This window comes from Enhydra lutris, unplaced genomic scaffold (genome assembly GCF_002288905.1).
Source record: "Enhydra lutris kenyoni isolate GAN:26980312 unplaced genomic scaffold, ASM228890v2 scaffoldscaffold163, whole genome shotgun sequence".
In the NCBI taxonomy this organism is placed as follows: domain Eukaryota; kingdom Metazoa; phylum Chordata; class Mammalia; order Carnivora; family Mustelidae; genus Enhydra; species Enhydra lutris.
Window position 1 is genome coordinate 79,529 of NW_019154247.1, and position 20,017 is coordinate 99,545.

Genomic DNA, 20,017 nt, shown 5'->3' on the forward strand with positions numbered 1-20,017 from the left:
TGGAAAGCTTTCAGGGAACAAAAGCTACTGAGAGCAACCCAAGCAGACTACATAGCCTGACCCCTGTCAAGGGGAGTGCATTTCTGCATTGGGCAATGACATTTGAGAATCACTGCAAGAGGCCCCTTCCCCAGAAGATCAACAAGAACATCCAGCCAATATCAAGTTCACCTATCAATGAGAAATGCAAAACAACAGTGCTAGGGGAATACAGCACATAAAATTCATGGCTTTTCCCCCATGATTCTTTAGTCTTTTAAAGTTAATTTCTTTAAAAATTTGTTATTTTTCCTTGTTCTATTTTTTTAAATTTTTCCTCTTTCTTATTATAACCTACTTTAGCTATTTTATCAATACTTTAAAATTGTATTTAACCTTATTTTTTGTATACATATAAATTCTTTATTTAAAATTTTGGGATAGAGTTTCTTCTAACAGATCAAAATATATCCTAAATCTAGCACATGGCTTTGTTCTAGTTTCCAGCCTGATCACATTTTCTGCTTTTTTTTTTTTTTTCTATTATCAACCAACTTCTTATCTTACCAATTCTTTTTTTATAATATTTTTAAATTTTCATCTTTACAGTCATATTCCATCCCTTCATTGTGTGTGTGTGTGTGTGTGTGTATTTTTTCCCCCTTTCTTCTTCCCCATTTCAGGTCTCTACTGGTTTGGTTAGTGTATATTTTTCTGGGATAATTGTTACCCTTTTTGCATTTTGTTCTCTCATTCATTTATTCTTCTCTGGCTAAAATGACAAGGTAGAAAAACTCCCCTCAAAAAAAAGAACAAGAGGCAGTACTGATGGCTAGAGACCTGATCAATATGGACACTAGTAAGATGTCAGAACTAGAGTTCAGAATGATGATTATAAAGCTGCTAGCTGGGCTTGAAAAAAGAATAAGAAGGTACTAGAGAATCCCATTCTGGAGAAATAAAATCCCTTTCTGGAGAAATAAAAGATCAAAAATCTAAACAAGTTGAAAAAGAAAAAAAACTATTAGTGAGGTGCAATAAAAAACAGAGGCTCTAACTTCTAGGATAAATGAAGCAGAAGAGAGAATTAGTGATATAGAAGATCAAATGATGGAGAATAAAGAAGTTGAGAAAAAGAGAGATAACAACTACTGGAACATGAGGGAACATTTCAAGAGATGAGTGATACCATAGGATGAAAGAATATTAGAATGATTAGGTCGCAGAAGTAGAAGAAAGAGAGACAGAGGCAGAAGATATATTGGAGCAAATTATAGCAGAGAATTCCACTAATTTGGCAAAGAGAACAAGGATCAAAATCTAGGATGCACAAGGAACCCCCATCAAAATAAATAAAAATAGGTTAACAGCCAACCTCTAATAGTAAAATGTACAAGTCTCAGAAAGAATGAGAAAATCCTGAAGCAGCTCAGGACAAGAACTCTGTAACCTACAACAGTAGAAATATTAGATTGGTAGCAGACCTATCCACAGAGACTTAGCAGGCCAGAAAACCTGGCATGATATATTCAGAGCATTAAACAGGAAAAATATGCAGTCAAGTATATACAGTCAGGAATACTATCCCCAGATAGGCTGTCATTGAAAAGAGAAGGAGAGATAAAAAGCTTCCAGGACAAACAAAAAATAAAAGAATTTGAAAACACCAAACCAGCCATATGGGAAATATTGAAAGGGGTCCTCGAAACAAAGAGAGAGCCTAAAGGTGGTAGACCAGAAAAGAACAGAGACAATATACAGTAACTGCCACCTTACAGACAATACAATGGCACTAAATTCATATATTTCAATAGTTATCCTGAATGCAAATGGGCTAAATGCCTCAAACAAAAAACAGAGGGTGAAACCATATGATAATTGACTCTCTCTACTCAACTTATTTCAATCAGCATAATCTCCTCCAGTCCCATCCATGTAGATACAAAAGTTGGGTATTCCTCCTTTCTGATGGAGGCATAATACTCCATTGTATATATGAACCATATCTTCTTTATTCATTCATCTGTTGAAGGACATCTTTGCACAGCTTGGCGACTGTGGCCACTGATAGTTGGAGAGAAGTGAGTCGGGGAAAATCGGAGGGAAAGACGAGCCTTGAGAGACTCTGGATTCTGAGAAACAAAATAAGGGTTTTGGAGGGGACGGAGTGGGGGACTGGGTGAACCTGGTAGTGGGTATTAAGGAGGGCACATATTTCATGGAGAACTGGGTGTGGTGAATAAACAATGAATCTTGGAACACTGAAAAAAATAAAATAAAATTACAAAAAAAAAAAAAGACATGGGGTATCAGAATGGATTAAAAAAAAACAAGACCCATCGATACGTGGTCTGCAAAAAATTCGTTTTAGACCCAAAGACACCTCCAGATTTAAAGTGAGGGGGTGGGGGCACCTGGGTGGCTCCGTGGGTTAAGCCTCTGCCTTTGGCTCAGGTCATGATCACAGAGTCCTGGGATTGAGCCCCTCATTGGGATCTCTGCTCAGTGGGAAGCCTGCTTCCCCCACTCTCTCTGCCTGCCTCTCTGCCTACTTGTGATCTCTCTTTCTTTCAAATAAATAAATAAATAAATTTTTAAAAAAATAAAATGAGGGGTGGAAAATAATTTACCATGTTAATGGAAATCAAGAGAAAGCTGGGATGGCAATCCTTATATCAGAATCCTTATATCATAAAATTAGATTTTAAGCCAAGACTATAATAAGAGATGAAGAAGAACACTATATCATAAAGGGTCTGTCCAACAAGATCTAAGAATTTTAAATATCTATGCCATTAACATGGGAGCAGCCAATTATATAAACCAATTAATAACAAAAATCAAGGAAACACATTCATAATACAGTAATAGTAGGGAACATTAACACACCCCTCACTGAAATGGACAGAACATATAAGCAAAAGATCAACAAGGAAATAAAGGCTTTAAATGACATACTGGCCCAGATGGACATCACAGACATATTCAGAACATTCCATCCCAAAGCAACAGAATGCACATTCTTCTCTAGTGCAGATGGAAAATTCTCCAAAATAGATCACATCCTGGGTCACAAATCAGGTCTCAACCAGTACCAAAAGACTGGGGTCATTCCCTGCATATTTTCAGACCACAATGCTTTGAAACTAGAACTCAACCACAAGAGGATATTTGGAAAGAACCAAATACATGGAGGCTAAGGAGCATCCTACTAAAGAATGAATGGGTCAATCAGGAAATTAAAGAAGAATTGAAAAAAAATCATGGAAACAAATGAAAATGAAAACACAACTGTTCAAAATCATTGGGATGCAGCAAAGGCAGTCCGGAGAGGAAAGTATATAGCGATACAAGCCTTTCTCAAGAAACAAGAAAGGTCTGAAATATGCAACCTAACCCTACACCTAAAGGAGCTGGAGAAAGAACAGCAAATCAAGCCTCAACCCAGCAGGAGAAGAGAAACAATACAGATCGGAGTAGAAATCAATGAAATAGAAACCAAAAGAACAGCAGAAGAGATCAACAAAACTAGGAGCTGGTTCTTTGAAAGAATTAATAAGATTGATAACCCCCTGGCCAGACTTACCAAAAAGAAAAAGAGAAAGGACCCAAATTAATAAAATCATGAATGAAAGAGGAGAGATCACAACCAGCACCAAAGAAATACAAAAAATTCTAAGAACATATTATGAGCCACTATACACCAGCAAATTTGACAATCTGGAAGAAATGGATACATTCTTAGAGACATACAAACTACCAAAACTGAACCAGGAAGAAATAGAAAACCTGAACAGACCCATAACCAGGGAGGAGATTGAAGCAGTCATCAAAAACTTCCAATAAACAAGAGCCCAGGGCCAGATGGCTTCCCAGGGATATTCTACCGAACAGTTAAAGAAGACTTTATACTTATTCTCCTGAAACTGTTCCAAAAAATAGAAATGGAAGGAAAACTTCTAAACTCATTTTACGAGGCCAGCATTACCTTGATCCCAAAACCAGACAAAGACCCCATCAAGAAGGAGAATTACAGGCCAAAATCCTTGATGAACACGGATGCAAAAATTCTCACCAAAATACTAGCCAATAGGATCCAACAGTACATTAAAAGGATTATTCACCACAACCATGTGGGATTTATTTCTTGGCTGCAAGGTTGGTTTAACATCTGCAAATCAATCAATGTGATACAATACATTAAAGTATCATATGGTACTCTCAATAGATGCTGAAAAAGCATTTGACAAAGTACGGCATCCTTTCTTGATCAAAACTCTTCAGAGTGTAGGCATAGAGGGTTCATACCTCAATATCATCAAAGCCATCTATGAAAAACCCACAGCAAATATCATTCTCAATGGGGAAAAACTGAGAGCTTTTCCCCTAAGGTCAGGACCATGTCAGGGCTGTCCGCTATCACCACTGCTATTCAACATAGTACTAGAAGTCCTAGCCTCAGTAATCAGACAGCAAAAAGAAATAAAAAGCATCCGAATCGGCAAAGAAGAAGTCAAACTCTCACTCTTTGCAGATGGTATGATACTTTATGTGGAAAACCCTGAAGACTCTACTCCAAAACTGCTAGAACTCATACAGGAATTCAGTAAAGTGTCAGGATACAAAATGAATACACAGAAATCACTTGCATTTCTGTACACCAACAACAAGACAGAAGAAAGAGAAATTAAGGAGTCGATCCCATTTACAATTGCACCCAAAACCATAAGATACCTAGGAATAAATCTAACCAAGAGGCAAAGAACCAGTACTCAGAAAACTATAGAGTACTCATGAAAGAAATTGAGGAAGACACAAAGAAATGGAAAAAAAGTTCCATGCTCATGAACTGAAAGAACAAATATTGTGAAAATATTTATGTTACCTAGAGCAATCTACACATTTAATGCAATCCATATCAAAATAACCATCTTTTTTTTTTTCAAAGAAATGGAATAAAAAATCCTAAAATTTATATGGAACCAGAAAAGACCCTGAATAGCCAGAGGAGTGTTGGAAAAAAAAAAAAAAAAAACAAGGTTGGAGACTTCACAATTCCAGACATTAAGCTCTATTACAAAGCGGTAATCATCAAGACAGAATGGTACTGGCACAAAAACAGACACATAGATCAATGGAACAGGATAGAAATCCCAGAAATGGACCCTCAATTCTATGGTCAACTAATCTTTTACAAAGCAGGAAAGCATGTCCAATGGGAAAAAGACAATCTCTTCAGCAAATGGTGTTGGGAAAATTGGACAGCCACATGCAGAAGCATAAAACCGGACCATTTCCTTACACCACACACAAAAATAGACTCAAAATGGATGAGAGACCTCCATGTGGTACAGGAATCCATCAAAATCCTGGAGGAGAGCATAGGCAGCAACCTCTTTGACCTCAGCCACAGCGACTTCTTCCTAGAAACATCGCCAAAGGCAAGGGAAGGAAGGGCAAAAATGAGCGATTAGGACTTCATCAATTTTAAAATCTTTTGCACAGTAGGGAAAACAGTCAACAAAACCAAAAGACATCTGACAGAATGGGAGAAGATATTTGCACACGACATATCAGATAAATGGCTAGTACCCAAAATCTATAAAGAACTTATCAAACTCAATACCCAAAGAATAAGTAATCCAATCAAGAAATGGGCAGAGGACATGAACAGACATTTCTGCAAAGAAGACTTCCAAATATCCAACAGACAGTGCTCAACATCACTCAGCATCATGGAAATACAAATCAAAAAGCACAGTGAGATACCACCTCACACCAGTCAGAATGGCTGAAATTAACCAGTCAGGAGATGACAAGTGTTGGTGAGGATGCAGAGAAAGGGGAACCCTCCTACACTGCTGGTGGAAATACAGGCTAGTGCAGCCAGTGTAAAAAACAGTTTAGAGGTTCCTCAAAATTTGGAAATAGAGCTACCCTATGACCCAGCAATTGTACTACTGGTTAATTACCCTAAAGATACAAATGCAGTGATTTATAGGGGTATATGCTTCCAAATGCTTATAGTCGCAATGTCCACAATAACCAAACTATGGAAAGAGTTTAGTTATCCATCAACAGTGGAATGGATAAAGAAGTAGTAGTGTATATATATTCAATTGGATACTATGCAGCCATCAAAAAAAAAAAAAAAACGATGAAATTTTGCCATTTCCAATGACGTGGATGGAAATAGAGGGTATTATGCTAAGCAAAATAAGTCAACCAGAGAAAGATGTTTATCATACGATCTCAGTGATATGAGGAATTTGGGAGGCAGGGCGCAGGGTTGTGGGGAAAGAGAGGGAAAAATGGAACAAGATAGGGCCAGGGAGGGAAACAAACCATAAGAGACTCTTAAACTCAGGAAAGAAACTAAGGGTTGCTGGAGGGGAGAAGGGTTGGAAAGTTAGGGTGCCTGGATAATGGATTGGGAGAGGGTATGTGTAATGATAATGCTGTGAAATGTGTAAGACTGATAATTCATAGACGTATGCCCATGAAACAAATAATACATTATATGGTAATAAGAAAAAATGCATATATATCATTATTGGAAAAATCATCATATAGGTAAGGTTCTATAAATATGTACAATACAAACCTAGATATATTACTAAGCAATTTACATGCTTCATTTTCTTACAAGAAACATCTTATTAATGTCACTTTTTACACTTGAGGAAAATGATATTCCAAGGGATTAAGAAAGTTCTGCAGAGGTTTTCTGCAACTAAAGGATAGAGTAAGAATTAAGATCAAAGCTGTCTGATTCCAAAACTGTAGGAAATAACAACTACATTATACAACATTAATGATGTTTTCTATTTTCAACGTATTTAGTTATTCTGAGGGAGATTAGGAAATTTTAGCTAACACATTTTAGGACCCTTGAAACTTGATTATCACATAGCTCAGATTTTGGGACTTGATGAAACTTTATTTACTACAGGACTATTTTTAGTTTTTTTTTAACCCTTGTTGAAACTTTCTTATGGAGAAGATAATCTTCACCAACATAGGAAGCCAAGAACAAATATAAGGAATTATAAATATATTTGGCCATATAAAGATTTATAAATTTTTGCATTGCAAAAAACAACAAAAAACAATAGCTATATGAGAGTTGGGGAAAATATAACAGAGAATAAAAGTGAAGATTAGTATCTATAATAATTATCTATAATATCTATAACAATATAATTTAACATCTATAATAAAGAATGTTATAAACTGGCAAAATATTAATAACACAAGAAAAGTAGAGACTACAAAGGCATGCTCCTCAAATGATCAAACTAAAGTGGACAAAGTACCTTCCAAATATTTTCAAATTCACTAGTAATCAAGGAAAAGAGAATTAAAGTATCAGTGATGTATTAGGCATCCATTAGAATGGCAGAGGAAGAGCTTTAACATCTATTGCTAACTTGTTTCCAGAGAAGTATGCATTATCTTTTTAAAATGAAACTAACAAAACATCACTCTTCTGCTCTTTGCACCACTTCCTCCCCACCATGTTTGTATGTGTGTGTGTATTTCAAGGTTTGATATGATAAAGTGAATGCTAGTGAAAGTTAAGGAATGATACATTTTAGGATGTTGCTAAATGTTATCTGGAGAAAAGAAAAGAAGTAGAAATGAATGAGGGTAGAAATTCGGAGTGGGAAGACAAAAAAATATATTAAAAATTGATGTAAGCAAATCCAGAATGTACGGCATCTTGGAGTGTAAAATTTTGTGTGTGCTTTCATACATATGTTGGAACTAAAAGCCATAGCATTAGATATATATCAAGTGACTTATAGGGATAACTAGGATATTGTCAAGAATAGGAGTAAGTTATAAAATACTGCATATTTATGATTTTAGTTTGGTCAAAACAAATTATCTATCTGCTTATATGAACTTGTATGTACAAGGAGATTGTGTAAAAAAAATGAGCACAAGTTTGGTAACACTGGTTACCTCAAGAGGATGATGTATAAAGAAGTTAGAAGTACAGTAGTGAGCATAGGGTATTATTAATTTTTTACATATTTGTATTATTTTAAGGGTTATGAAAAATTTGTATTACTTTTATCAGTAAAAATATATATAAAGAAAAATTGGTCATAAGAAAGAAATTCAATAATGAAACATTAATTTTAAACAACACATTATACCAAATTAACATAACAGATATATACAATGCACTGTAAACAAAAGCAACAAAATATATATAATTTTCATTTGCACATGAAAAATACTCTAGGATAAATCATATGTTAAGTCATAAAAAAGTCTTAAAAATTAAGAAGATTGAAATCATATCAACCATCTTTCTGACCATTATAATATTATAAACAATTTATAAGAAGACAAGTGGAAATTTTACATTATGTGGAGATTTGAAAACATGCTACTAGAAAATCAATGTGTCAAAGAAGAAATCAATAAAGAAATTAAAATGTTGCTTGACAAATTAAAATGTAAATGCAACTTGCCTAATCTTAGGCGATGCAGAAAAACAAGTCTAAGGGAAAAGTTCATAGTAATCAATGCCTGGGTCAAAAAATAAAAATAATAAAGAAAATAAAAGAGCGATTAATCCCTCAGTAGCTCAATTGGCTAAGGGTTGATTCTTGATTTTGTCTCAGGTAATGATCTCAGGGTTGTAATATCGAGCCCCCCATTGGGGTCCACACTGGGCATGGAGCCTGATTAAGAGTCTCTCTCTCCTTCTCCTGTTACTTCCTCCTCCCCATCTAAAAAATAAAGAAAGAAAGAAAGAAAGAGAAAAAAAAAGAAAGATAAGAAAAGAAAAGAAAGAAAATCTGAAATAAATTCTACATGTGAAGAAATTAGAAAAAGAACAAATACAACAAAGGCAACCTACAGAACAGGAGAAGATATCTGCAAATGACTTATCAGATAAAAAGCTAGTATCCAAAATCCATAAAAAACTTATCAAACTCCATACCCCAAAGTCAAGAAAACCTAGTCAAGAAATGGGCAGAAGACATGAAGAGACATTTCTCTCCAAAGAAGACATACAAATGGCAAATAGAAGAAAAAATGCTCACCATCACTTGGCATCAAGGGAATACAAATTGAAACCACAATGAGATACTACCTCACATGTCTCAGAATGGCTAAAATTAACAATACAGGAAACAACAGATGTTGGCAAGGGTGCAGAGAAATTACACTATTGGTGGAAATATGAACTGGTGCAGCCACTTTGGGAAATAGTATGGATGTTCTTCAAAAACTTAAAAACAAATAAAACTATCCTACTATGCAGCTATTGCACCACTATGTATTTATCCAAAGGATACAAACATACTGATTAGAAGGGGCACACGCATCCCCAATATTTATAGCAGCAATGTCCACAATAACCAAAATATGGAAAGAGCCCAGATATCCATCAGCAGATGAATGGATAAAGAACAGGTGGTACATATATATATGTGTATATATATACAGTAGAATATTGCTCTGCCATCAAAAAATGAAGTCTTGTCATTTACAGTGTTGTAGATGGAACTAGAGGAATTATGCTAAGTGAAATAAGTCAGCCAGAGAAAGACAAATACCATACGATTTCACTCATATGTGGAATTTAGGAAACAAAACAGCTGAACATAGGGAAAGGGAAGGGAGAATAAAATAAAATAAAAACAGAGAGTTAGGTAAAACACAAGAGACTCCCAACTATAGGAAACAAACTGAAGGTTGCTGTAGGGGAGGTGGGTGGGAGGACAGGGTAATTGGGTGATGGGCATTAAGGAGGGCACTTGATATAATGAGCACTGAGTGCTATATGCAACTGATGAATCATTAAATTCTATTTCCAGAACTAATAATATACCATACATTAACTAAATTGGACCAAAATAAAACAAAGAACAACTAAAGCCCAAATTTACTAGAATGAAGGCAATAGCAATGCTCAAAGCAGAAATGAGTGAAATAGAAACTAAAATGATAAATAGAAAAAAAAAGTCAGTGAAACTAAGAGCTAGTGCTTTGAGAAGATAAACAAAATTGATAAACCTTTAAATAAACCCACCAAGAAAAAAAAAGTGTCAAAATCAGAAAGGAAAAAAAAAGAGGCACACTGTTAAAATAGAAATGCAAAGGATCTTGAGAGTACTATGAAGACAAAACTGGTAAATCCTAGCAACTACAATATTAAAAGCCTAAATAAGAAAGAAATAAAGTAATTGAGCATACTCATTACTTGTAAGGAGATAAACTAACCCTAACCTAGCCAGAGCATTGAGATATGAGCAGGAAATAAAAGTCATTCAAATCAGATAATAAGAAGGGAGATTAAGAGGTACAAACTTTAAAAGTGCACCATAGGAAATATAGTCAATAAGATAGTAATAATAATTGGTGACAGATGGTCAGTACATTTGTGGTGAGCACTGACTAATGTATAGAATTGCAGAAACATTATATTGTATATTTGGAATTAATATAACACTGCATGCTAATTTAAATTAAAATTTCATCCAAATAAAAATGTCCCTCATTTTGGAAAGGGAGAAGTAAAACTGTATCTACTTACAGATAACATGGTATAGTACATTAAAAACACTAACTTCACCAAAATCTGTTAGAACTAATAAAAAGCATTCTATAAAGTTGCAGAATATGAAATCCATACACAAAAAGTTATTATGTTTCTACACAGTAATACTGAACTAGCAGAAACAAAAATGAAGAAATCAATTCCACTTACAGTTGCATCAAAAATAATAAAATATTCAGGTATAAATTTAACCAAGGAGGTGAAAGACATGGGCTTGGAAAACTATAAGACATTGATGAAAGAAATTGAAAAAGACAAATTATAAATAGATATTCCATGCTAATGGATTGGAAGAATTAATATTGTTAATGTGTCCATGTCAGCCAAAACAATCTACAGATTTAACACAATCTTAATAAAAACTCCAATGGTATTTTTACAGAAATAGAGCTAACAATCTTAAAATTTGTATAAATTTTTAAAAGATCCTGAAAAGTTAATCTTGAGAAGAAAAAGAACAAAGCTGCAAGCCTCATGCTACCTGATTTTAGACTATACCGCAAAGCTATAGTAATCATAATAGTATGGTACTGGTCCCAAAACAGACAAGATCAATGGAATAGGATAGAGAGATCAGAAATAAACCCAGACACATATAGTCAATTTAGTTATGACAAAGGAGCCAAGAATATTAAATGAGGAAATAAGAGTGTTTTCAATAAATGAAGTTGGGAAAACTAGACTGTCACTTGCAAAAGAGTGAAACTGGACCATATCTTACACCATACACAAACCTTAACTCAAAATGGATTAAAGATTTAAACATAAGACTCTAAACCATAAAACTCTTAAAAGAAAACATAGACAATAAGCTCCATGACATTAATCTTGGTAATTTATTTATTTATTTATTTTTTGGATTTGACTCCAAAAGTTATAGAATAATATGTCACAGGAATAAAAGGCACAGCATAAGGAATATAGTCAGTTACAGTATAGTAGTGATGTACAGTGATAGATGGTAGCTACATGAGTGGTGAACATAGAAAAAATATATAGAATTGTTAAATCACTATGTTGTACACCTGAAACTGATGTAACATTGTGCTGACTATATTCAAATAAAGTAGAATCACACCCACACTCCCCCCATGCACAATGGAGTGTTATTCAGCCATAAAAAGAAAAAAATGTTGTACTGTGTATGAAACTTGAAGGAATTATGCTAAATGAAGTATGCCAGAGAGAGACAAATACTGTCTGATTTCACTTATATGCGGAAAATTAAAAAAAAAAAAAGAATGGATAGAGAGGAGAGATTGGTGGTTGTAAATTATGTGGAGCCTGGGGAATGGATGAAGTAGGTGAAAGCAGTTAACAATTACAAACATCAAGTTATAAAGCAATTAAGTCAAAGTGATGTATGTTCATCATGGCAACTATAGTTATTATATTGTACAGTATATTTGACAGTACTAAGAGAGTAGATTTAAAAGTTTTCATCTCAAGAAAAAGTTTTGTATTATGTATGGTGGTGGGTGTTAACTAGATTTATTGTGATGATCATTTCTTAATATATACAAATATTGAATCATTATGTTGCATATCTGAAACTATTATAATGTTATAAGTCAATTATATCTAAATAAAATTAAAAAGAAGAAAAAAAAATAGAATGGGAAAACTAAACTCTAAACATAACACTAGTTTTCTACCTCAGTAAATGGAGTATAAAGAACTCTTCAGGGTAAGCTTAGGAATATGGAAGAGTAGGAGGAACCTAAGCTAACTGTGACCCACTAATACACCTAGGTAATAACTACATCAGTGAAATCAACCCAGAAAATGACCTGAAGACTGGCAGAACAGATTTTCCACTGTTAATCAGAGAGAGGAGGCCTCATAGAAAATGGTAAGAGAGGCAGAGACCAAGCTGAGAACAAAACTCAGTGAGTCTAACCACAAATGAGAAAAACATTACAAGCACAAAAAGGGAAGACAAACAGACCCCACATCAGGCACCCCAGACATGGGAAACCTTCACTGGGAGTATGAATCTCCAAACCATTTGACTTTTAAAACCAGTGGGGCTTAAGTTTGGAAGTTACAATCAGTGGGGCTTACAATCAGTGGGGCTTAAACCTGGATACTTTAAAAATAAGTTGGCTCAGCTCTGTGAGAGCCTGAAGATAATAGGAAACTGAATCCCTACCTGTAAAGAAACAAACAATCCTACTGAGATACAGCAAAACAGCAACAATTTGAAATGTGCTTGAGGCATAGGGGAAGGAAACTCATTTATTAATTTCAGAACATACACTAGAGGGGCAAGAATACTAGAAGACTTCTCCAAGAACAAAAGAGGTGGCAGGCAACATTTTCCCCTATACCCTCAGCCTAGATGCCCAGACACCTGCAGGAACCATTGCAAACATGCCCCACAAAGCTTGCTAACACTGCGCACCCCACTCCTGTGTTCTTCTGTAAATCTGACCAACCTAAACCATCCAATTCAGTCCGAGTCCTTACAAAGGGGTTCTATCAAGGTCTCATCCTGCAAGCAGCCCTGGTAGGGAAGGGCACCTAGCAGCTAAGATCATACCCCCACCCCAGCATTATCCTGCAGACTTACTATCCAACCCATCCCACTTGGCAAGAGTCCCTGCAAAGTAGTGCCTATTGTGTCCCATTCTAGAAGAAGCCCCAATAATGATCAGCACCATTCCAAAGTGACTCTTGTCTTAAGGATAGGGGAAGGTAACCACACACATTAGTTCTATTGCATCCCCCACAATGGGCTGGGGGAAACATCTGATCTGATTGCTAGGCCACCAAGAAAACCTCACAGGGGAAGCTTAAAGAGAGAGCCCCACAGTCAAACTAGAGGCAAAAATTTGGTCTAATTATAGGCACCAACAAAAGTCTCTCAGGGGAAAATGCAGGAAGAACCACCTGCAGTTCAATGTGACCACAGCCCTGCCTGGCAAAGGGGGTTATAAAACACTTATAAAAATCAATATGGAGGTTAAAGCACAAAATGGTAAATTCAATGTTATGTATAATATTTGTCTTCATAAGGTTCACAAAATAAAAGAATGTAAAGCATCACATTATATACATAATACCTGAGGGGAAGTAAAAATTTAATGTTTTTAGAATGGGTTCAAACTTAAGCAACCATCAACTTAATATAAACTACTATATTCATAGGATGTTGTATATCAACCTAATGGTAACCACAAATTAAATACCTGTAAGAGATATCAAAGAGAGGGAGAGAGAATCCAAGCAAACCACAGAGGAAGAAAGCTAGAGCAGGAAGGAACAGAGAAGAACTACAAAAACAGCCCTGAAGGAAGTAATAAAATGGCAATAAGTACATACCTATCAATAATTACTTTGAATATAAATGGACTAAATTCTCTAATCCAAACACATAGTGTGACTGAATGGATGAAAAGGCAAAATCAACCTATATGCTATGCTACCTACAAGAGATTTTCCTCAGACTGAAAGATACATTCAGATTGAATGTGAAAGGATAGGAGTCAAGATGTTGGAGTGGTCAGGGGATGCTATGCTTGCCTCATGCCTTGAAAACAGCTAGATAAGTATCAACCATTCTGAACACCCAAGAAATTGATCTGTGGCTTGAGAACAAACTTCACATCTAGAGGGAGAACAAAGGCCAAACTGTGGAAGGTAGAAGCTGCAGGGAATTGACTTGGGGGAGAAAAGAATTGCAGGTGCTGCTGGGGGGAAGGATCCCTGATCATGGAAAGAGATGACGAGAGAGAGAGAGAGAGAGAGAGAGAGAGAAAGCAGAATGCAAGGGATTACACAAGAAAAACTCTTCCTTGAAACCATTTTGACTGGGAAAAGGAGAGGAGTTGATTATCACAAGTTTTTACAAGCAAAGGAGCTCAAATCTGAAGTTTTAAAAGTGCAGGCCATCACCCATCTCATGTGTGGTGGGTTTAGTGGTGCTTATGTGGGGAAGGACAGCAGAGGCCCAGAAGTAGAAAGCATGGTCTGAGGATCTCATGGGCTGCAGAGGGAGAAATATTTCCTCTTCTTAAAGTGCATTTGGGAGACGTGGCACTGCTTCTCAGGGATCAAAAGGGACAGGTGGGCACCATTGAGTGACCACACTTATTAGCACAGCAGCAGAGGATCTCCTGAAGGAAGCTAACCTGGAAGTCAGCTTCTGGCTGTGTTTTATCATAAACTCCCAGCACCGGCACTGTCATGATACTGCTTATCTGGGACAAAACTGCACTAGCAACAACATGGGGAGACCTCCTCCAGAAGATCAGAAGATCCAGGTACCTAAAATTTGGAGTTTTTGAAACCCAGCTGTGCAGCTGAGATGAAACACAGGAGCTTTGCACCACCAGGGAGGCAGATGGCACAGACACAGGATGAAAGCAGGGTTCTTACAGAAGCCTGGGACACAAGAGGATGAGATTTTATGCTCTTCTGTGAGGGTTTCCTGAACAGCTGCAGGCTTAAACTCCCCTCTCTGGGAACAAGACAACAGTGTGATGCAATTCCCCATGCCTCATCCATCAGCACGACTTCAGTGAGCAACACTATGCCCCCTAGTGGAGACGGTAGCCATTTAACTAACCCCCACCTCACTTTTCCCTGCAGGTGGATCTTTACTAGGGCAAGTCAGCCTGAGCAGTAGGCTCCTGCCCCAGAAGACCAGCACAAATCCCCACATGCACCAAGTCTACTGGTCATAGAGTACAGCAAAGCATCAGCTCTAATAGAAATAGACTCAGGCTTATTTTAACAAACAGACAAAAGAAAACCTACTTAAAACACCACACAGTGGACAAGGTCCAAACACTCCCCACAGCTATCAAGGAGAAACTCTGCAGAAGACTGACCTGAGGGATAGAGAAGCCAAAACAAAACAATAGAGTGCACACTCTGAAAGACTTCGTGAAATGCCAGGTCCTGGATACCATACTATGTCTTCTTAATATAGCCATTATTCACAGGAGTAGGAAATTTAAAAAGTTTTCCTAACACACACACACACACACACACACACACACACACACTCACTCACACAGTGACCTGGAAAAAAAATGCCAAGACAGAGGAATTTGCCCCAAAAGAAATAACATGAAGAGATCCTGGCCAGGAATCTAATCAAAACAGATATAAGTAATATCCCTAAACCAGATTTTAAACAATAGTCATAAGGATACAGTCTGGGCTTGAAGAAAGAAGACATGAGAGAATCCCTTCCTGCAGGGACAAAAGAACAAAAAACTAGTCAGACTAAAATAAAAAATGCTATAATCAAGATGCAACCCCGACTGAATACAATAACAATGAGGATGAATAAAACAGAAGAATAAGTCAGTGATATAGAAGAAAAAATTACTGAAAATAAAGCTTAAGAGAAGAGGGAAAGAAAAATATTGGATCAAGAAGACAGACTAAGGGGGGAGGAGTCAAGATGGTGGAGAAGTAGCAGGCTGAGACAACATCAGGTAGCAGGAAATCAGTTAGATAACTTATCAAACCATTCCAAACACCTACAAATCCAACAGGAGAGCAAAGAGAAGAAGAGCTACAATTCTAGAAACAGAAAATCAACCATTTTCTGAAAGGTAGGACCTGCGGAGAAGTGAATCCAAAACGATGGGAAGATAGGCTGCGGGGAGAGGGGCCAGCTCCTGGCAAGCAGCTGAACAACGGAGCACAGAATCAGGACTTTTGAAAGTCTGCTCCACTGAGGGACATCGCTCCAGAGGCTAAACCGGGATGAAGCCCATGCGGGGACAGTGTGGCCTCAGGTCCTGCAGGGTCACAGAAGGATCAGGGGTGTCTGAGTGTCACAGAGCTCGCAGGTATTAGAGCGGGGAAGCTGGCTACAGAGACAGAGCCAAGGAGTGAGCTCTCAACTCGGGGTTACCTTGAGCTGTAATCCATGGCACAGGCCGGGGCTCTGTGAGTGGGGTTCCCACAAGATCCAGGGAGACCCCAACCTGGAAGAGCTCAGGGATCTGCGGGGTTTGGAGACTCCAGGCGGAGCTGTGTGCCAGAGACAGAGATGCTTGGTCACAGGCTGGGTGAGATCGGAGTGTGGCTGGAGGCCAGGGAGATGGGAGTGATTGAACGCATTTCTCTGAGGGGGCACTGAAGATAGGGGCCCCGAGCTCTCAGCTCCTCTAGGCCGGAGATTGGAAGGCCACCATTTTCATTTCCGTCCTCCAGAACTCAGGAAAAAAAGCTCCTGAAAGCGAACCCGAGGGGATTACTTAACCTGGCCCCTGGTAGGGGCAGTGCAATTCTGCCTGGGGCAAAGACACTTGAGAATCACTGCAACAGGCCCCTCTCCCAGAAGATCTACAAGAAATCCAGCCAAGCCCAAGTTCACTTACCAAGGAAAACAGCAGAATTTCAGAGGAGGAGAAAGCAAAGCATGGAATTCATGGCTTTCTCCCCATGAATCTTTAGTCTTGCAAAGTTAATTAATTTTTTTAATTTTTTTTCTTCTGCTAATTTTTTAAAACTTTTACCCTTTCCTCTTTTAAAGTTTTTTAACTAGTTTATCTTAATATCTTTCATTAAAGAAAAAACTTTGTTGAACCTTCATTATTATAGTCATATTTTATCCTTCAATATATCTAACTTTATTTTTTGTATACACATAAGGTTTTTTCTTCTAAAATAATTGAGGTACAACTTCCTCTAATAGATCAAAATACACCCTAAATCTAGCACTGGGCTTGATCTAGTCTCCAGCCCAAGCAAATTCTCTCCACTTTCTTTTTCTTTATTCTACCAACCAACTTACCTTATCAACTCCTTTGTTAGAAATTAAAAAAAATTTTTTTTCATCTTTATAGTCATATTCCATCCCTTCATTGTGTTTACCCTTATATGTTTTTTATTCTTCAAAATTTTGGGAGGTAGTTTCTTCTAAGAGACCAAATGCTCCCAAAATTAAGTGGGTAACCATGTTCTAGTCACCAGTCTAATATAAATATTTCTTTTTTATATTTTTCCTTTATTTGTTTTCTTTTTTAAATTTTTTGTTTCTGAACTTTTTTTTTAAGATTTTATTTATTTGACAGAGAGAGATCACAAGTAGGCAGAGAGGCAGGGAGAGAGGGAAGTGGGGTCCCTGCTGAGCAGAGAGCCCAATGTGGGGCTCGATGTGGGGCTCGATCCCAGGACCCTGAGATCACGACCGGAGCTGAAGGCAGAGGCTTTAACCCACTGAGCCAACCAGGCGCCCCTGTTTCTGAACTTCTTTTTCCCCCTTTCTCCCCCCACGATTTGGGATCTCTTCTGATTTGGTTAAAGCACATTTTCCTGGGGTCTTTGCCACCCTTTTAGTATTTCATTTGCTCCTTCATATATTGTTATCTGGACAAAATGAAAAGGCGGAAAAATTCACCACAAGAAAGAAGAACAAGAGGCAGTACTGAAGGCTAGGGACTTAATCAATACAGACATTGGTAATATGTTAGATCTAGAGTTCAGAATGATTCTCAAGGTTCTAGCTGGGATTGAAAAAGGCATGGAAAATATTAGAGAAACACTGTCTGGAGAAATAAAAGCCCTTTCTGGAGAAATAAAGGAACTAAAATCTAACCAAGTTGAAATTTAAAAAAAGCTATTAATGAGGTGCAATAAAAAATGGAGGCTCTTACTGCTAGGATAAATGAGGTAGAATAAAGAATTAGTGATATAGAAGACCAAATGACAGAGAATAAGGAAGCTGAGCAAAAAAGAGACAAACAACTACAGGACCACAAGGGTAGAATTAGAGAGATAAGTGATACCATAGGATGAAACAACATTAAAATAATTGGGATTCCAGAAGAAGAAGAAAGAGAGAGGGGAGCAGAAGGTATATTGGAGAGAATTATTGTAGAGAATTTCCTGAATATGGCAAAGGAAACAAGCATCAAAATTCGGGAAGTGCAGAGAACCCCCCCCCCCAAAATCAATAATAGGTCCACACCCCGTCACCTAATAGTAAAATTTACAAGTCTTAGCAACAAAGAGAAAATCCTGAAAGCAGTCCAGGAAAAGAAGTCTGTAGCATACAATGGCAAAAATATTAGATTGGCAGGAGACTTACCCACAGAGACCTGACAGTCCAGAAAAAACTGGCATGATATATTCAGAGCACTAAATGAGAAAAACATGCAGCCAAGAATACTATATCCAGCTAGGTTATCATTGAAAATAGAAGGAGAGATAAAAAGCTTCCAGGACAAATAAAAACTGAAAGAACTTGCAATCAGCAAACCAGCTCTACAGGAAATATTGAAAGGGGTCCTCTAAGCAAAGAGAGACCTTAAAAGTAGAAGATCAGAAAGGAACAGATACAATATACAGTAACTGTCACCTTACAGACAATACAATGGCACTAAATTCATATCTCTCAATAGTTACCCTGAATGTAAATGGACTAAATGCCCCAATAAACAGACACAGGGTTTCAGAATGGATAAAAAAAAAATCAATATGCTGCCTACAAGAAACTCATTTTAGACCCAAAGACACTTCCAGATTTAAAGTGAGGGGGTGGAAAACAATTTACCATGCTAATGGACATCCAAAGAAAGCTGGGGTGGCAATCCTTATATCAGATCAATTAGATTTTAAGCCAAAGACTATAATAAGAGATGAGGAAGGACACTATATCATACTCAAAGGGTCTGTCCAAAAGAAGATCTAACAATTTTAAATATCTTAGCCCTTAACGTGGGAGCAGCCAACTATATAAACTAATTAATAACAAAATCAAAGAAACACATTGACAATAATACAATAACAGTAGGGGACTTTAACTTTCCCCTCACTGAAATGGACAGATCATCCAACCAAAAGATCAACAAGGAAATAAAGGCCTTAAATGACACACTGGACCAGACGGACATCACAGATATATTCAGAACATTCCATCCCAAAGCAACAGAACACACATTCTTCTCTAGTGCCCATGGAACATTCTCCAGAATAGATCACATCCTGCATCATAAATCAGGTATCAACCAGTATCAAAAGATTGGGATCATTCCCTGCATATTTTCAGACCACAATGCTTTGAAACTAGAACTCAATCACAAGAGGAAATTTGGAAAGAACCCAAATACATGGAGACCAAACAGCATCCTTCTAAAGAATGAATGGGTCAACCAGGAAATTAAAGAAAAATTGAAAAAAAAAAACCATGGAAACAAATGATAACGAAAACACTATGGTTCAAAATCTCTGGGACACAGCAAACGCAATCCTGACAAGAAAATATATAGCAATACAAGCCTTTCTCAAGAAACAAGATAGGTCTCAAATACACAGCCTAAACCTACACCTAAAGGAGCTGGAGAAAGAACAACAAAGAAAGCCTAAACCCAGCAGGAGAAGAGAAATCATAAAGATCAGAGCAGAAATCAATGAAATAGAAACCAAAAAAACAATAGAACAAATCAACGAAACTAGGAGCTGGTTCTTTGAAAGAATTAATAAGAT

At 37.0% G+C, this 20,017-nt stretch overlaps 1 protein-coding gene across 1 annotated transcript in view; it reads right to left on the minus strand.

The window, feature by feature from the left end:
* Positions 1–1,994: 1,994 nt before the first annotated feature.
* LOC111140098 (cylicin 1) overlaps positions 1,995–20,017 on the minus strand; it is a 116,848-nt gene continuing 98,825 nt past the window's right edge. Inside the window, exon 5 of the mRNA XM_022492480.1 lies at positions 1,995–2,111. Within this exon, the coding sequence (XP_022348188.1) occupies positions 1,995–2,111 (117 nt within the window). The remainder of the gene's footprint in view (positions 2,112–20,017) is intronic.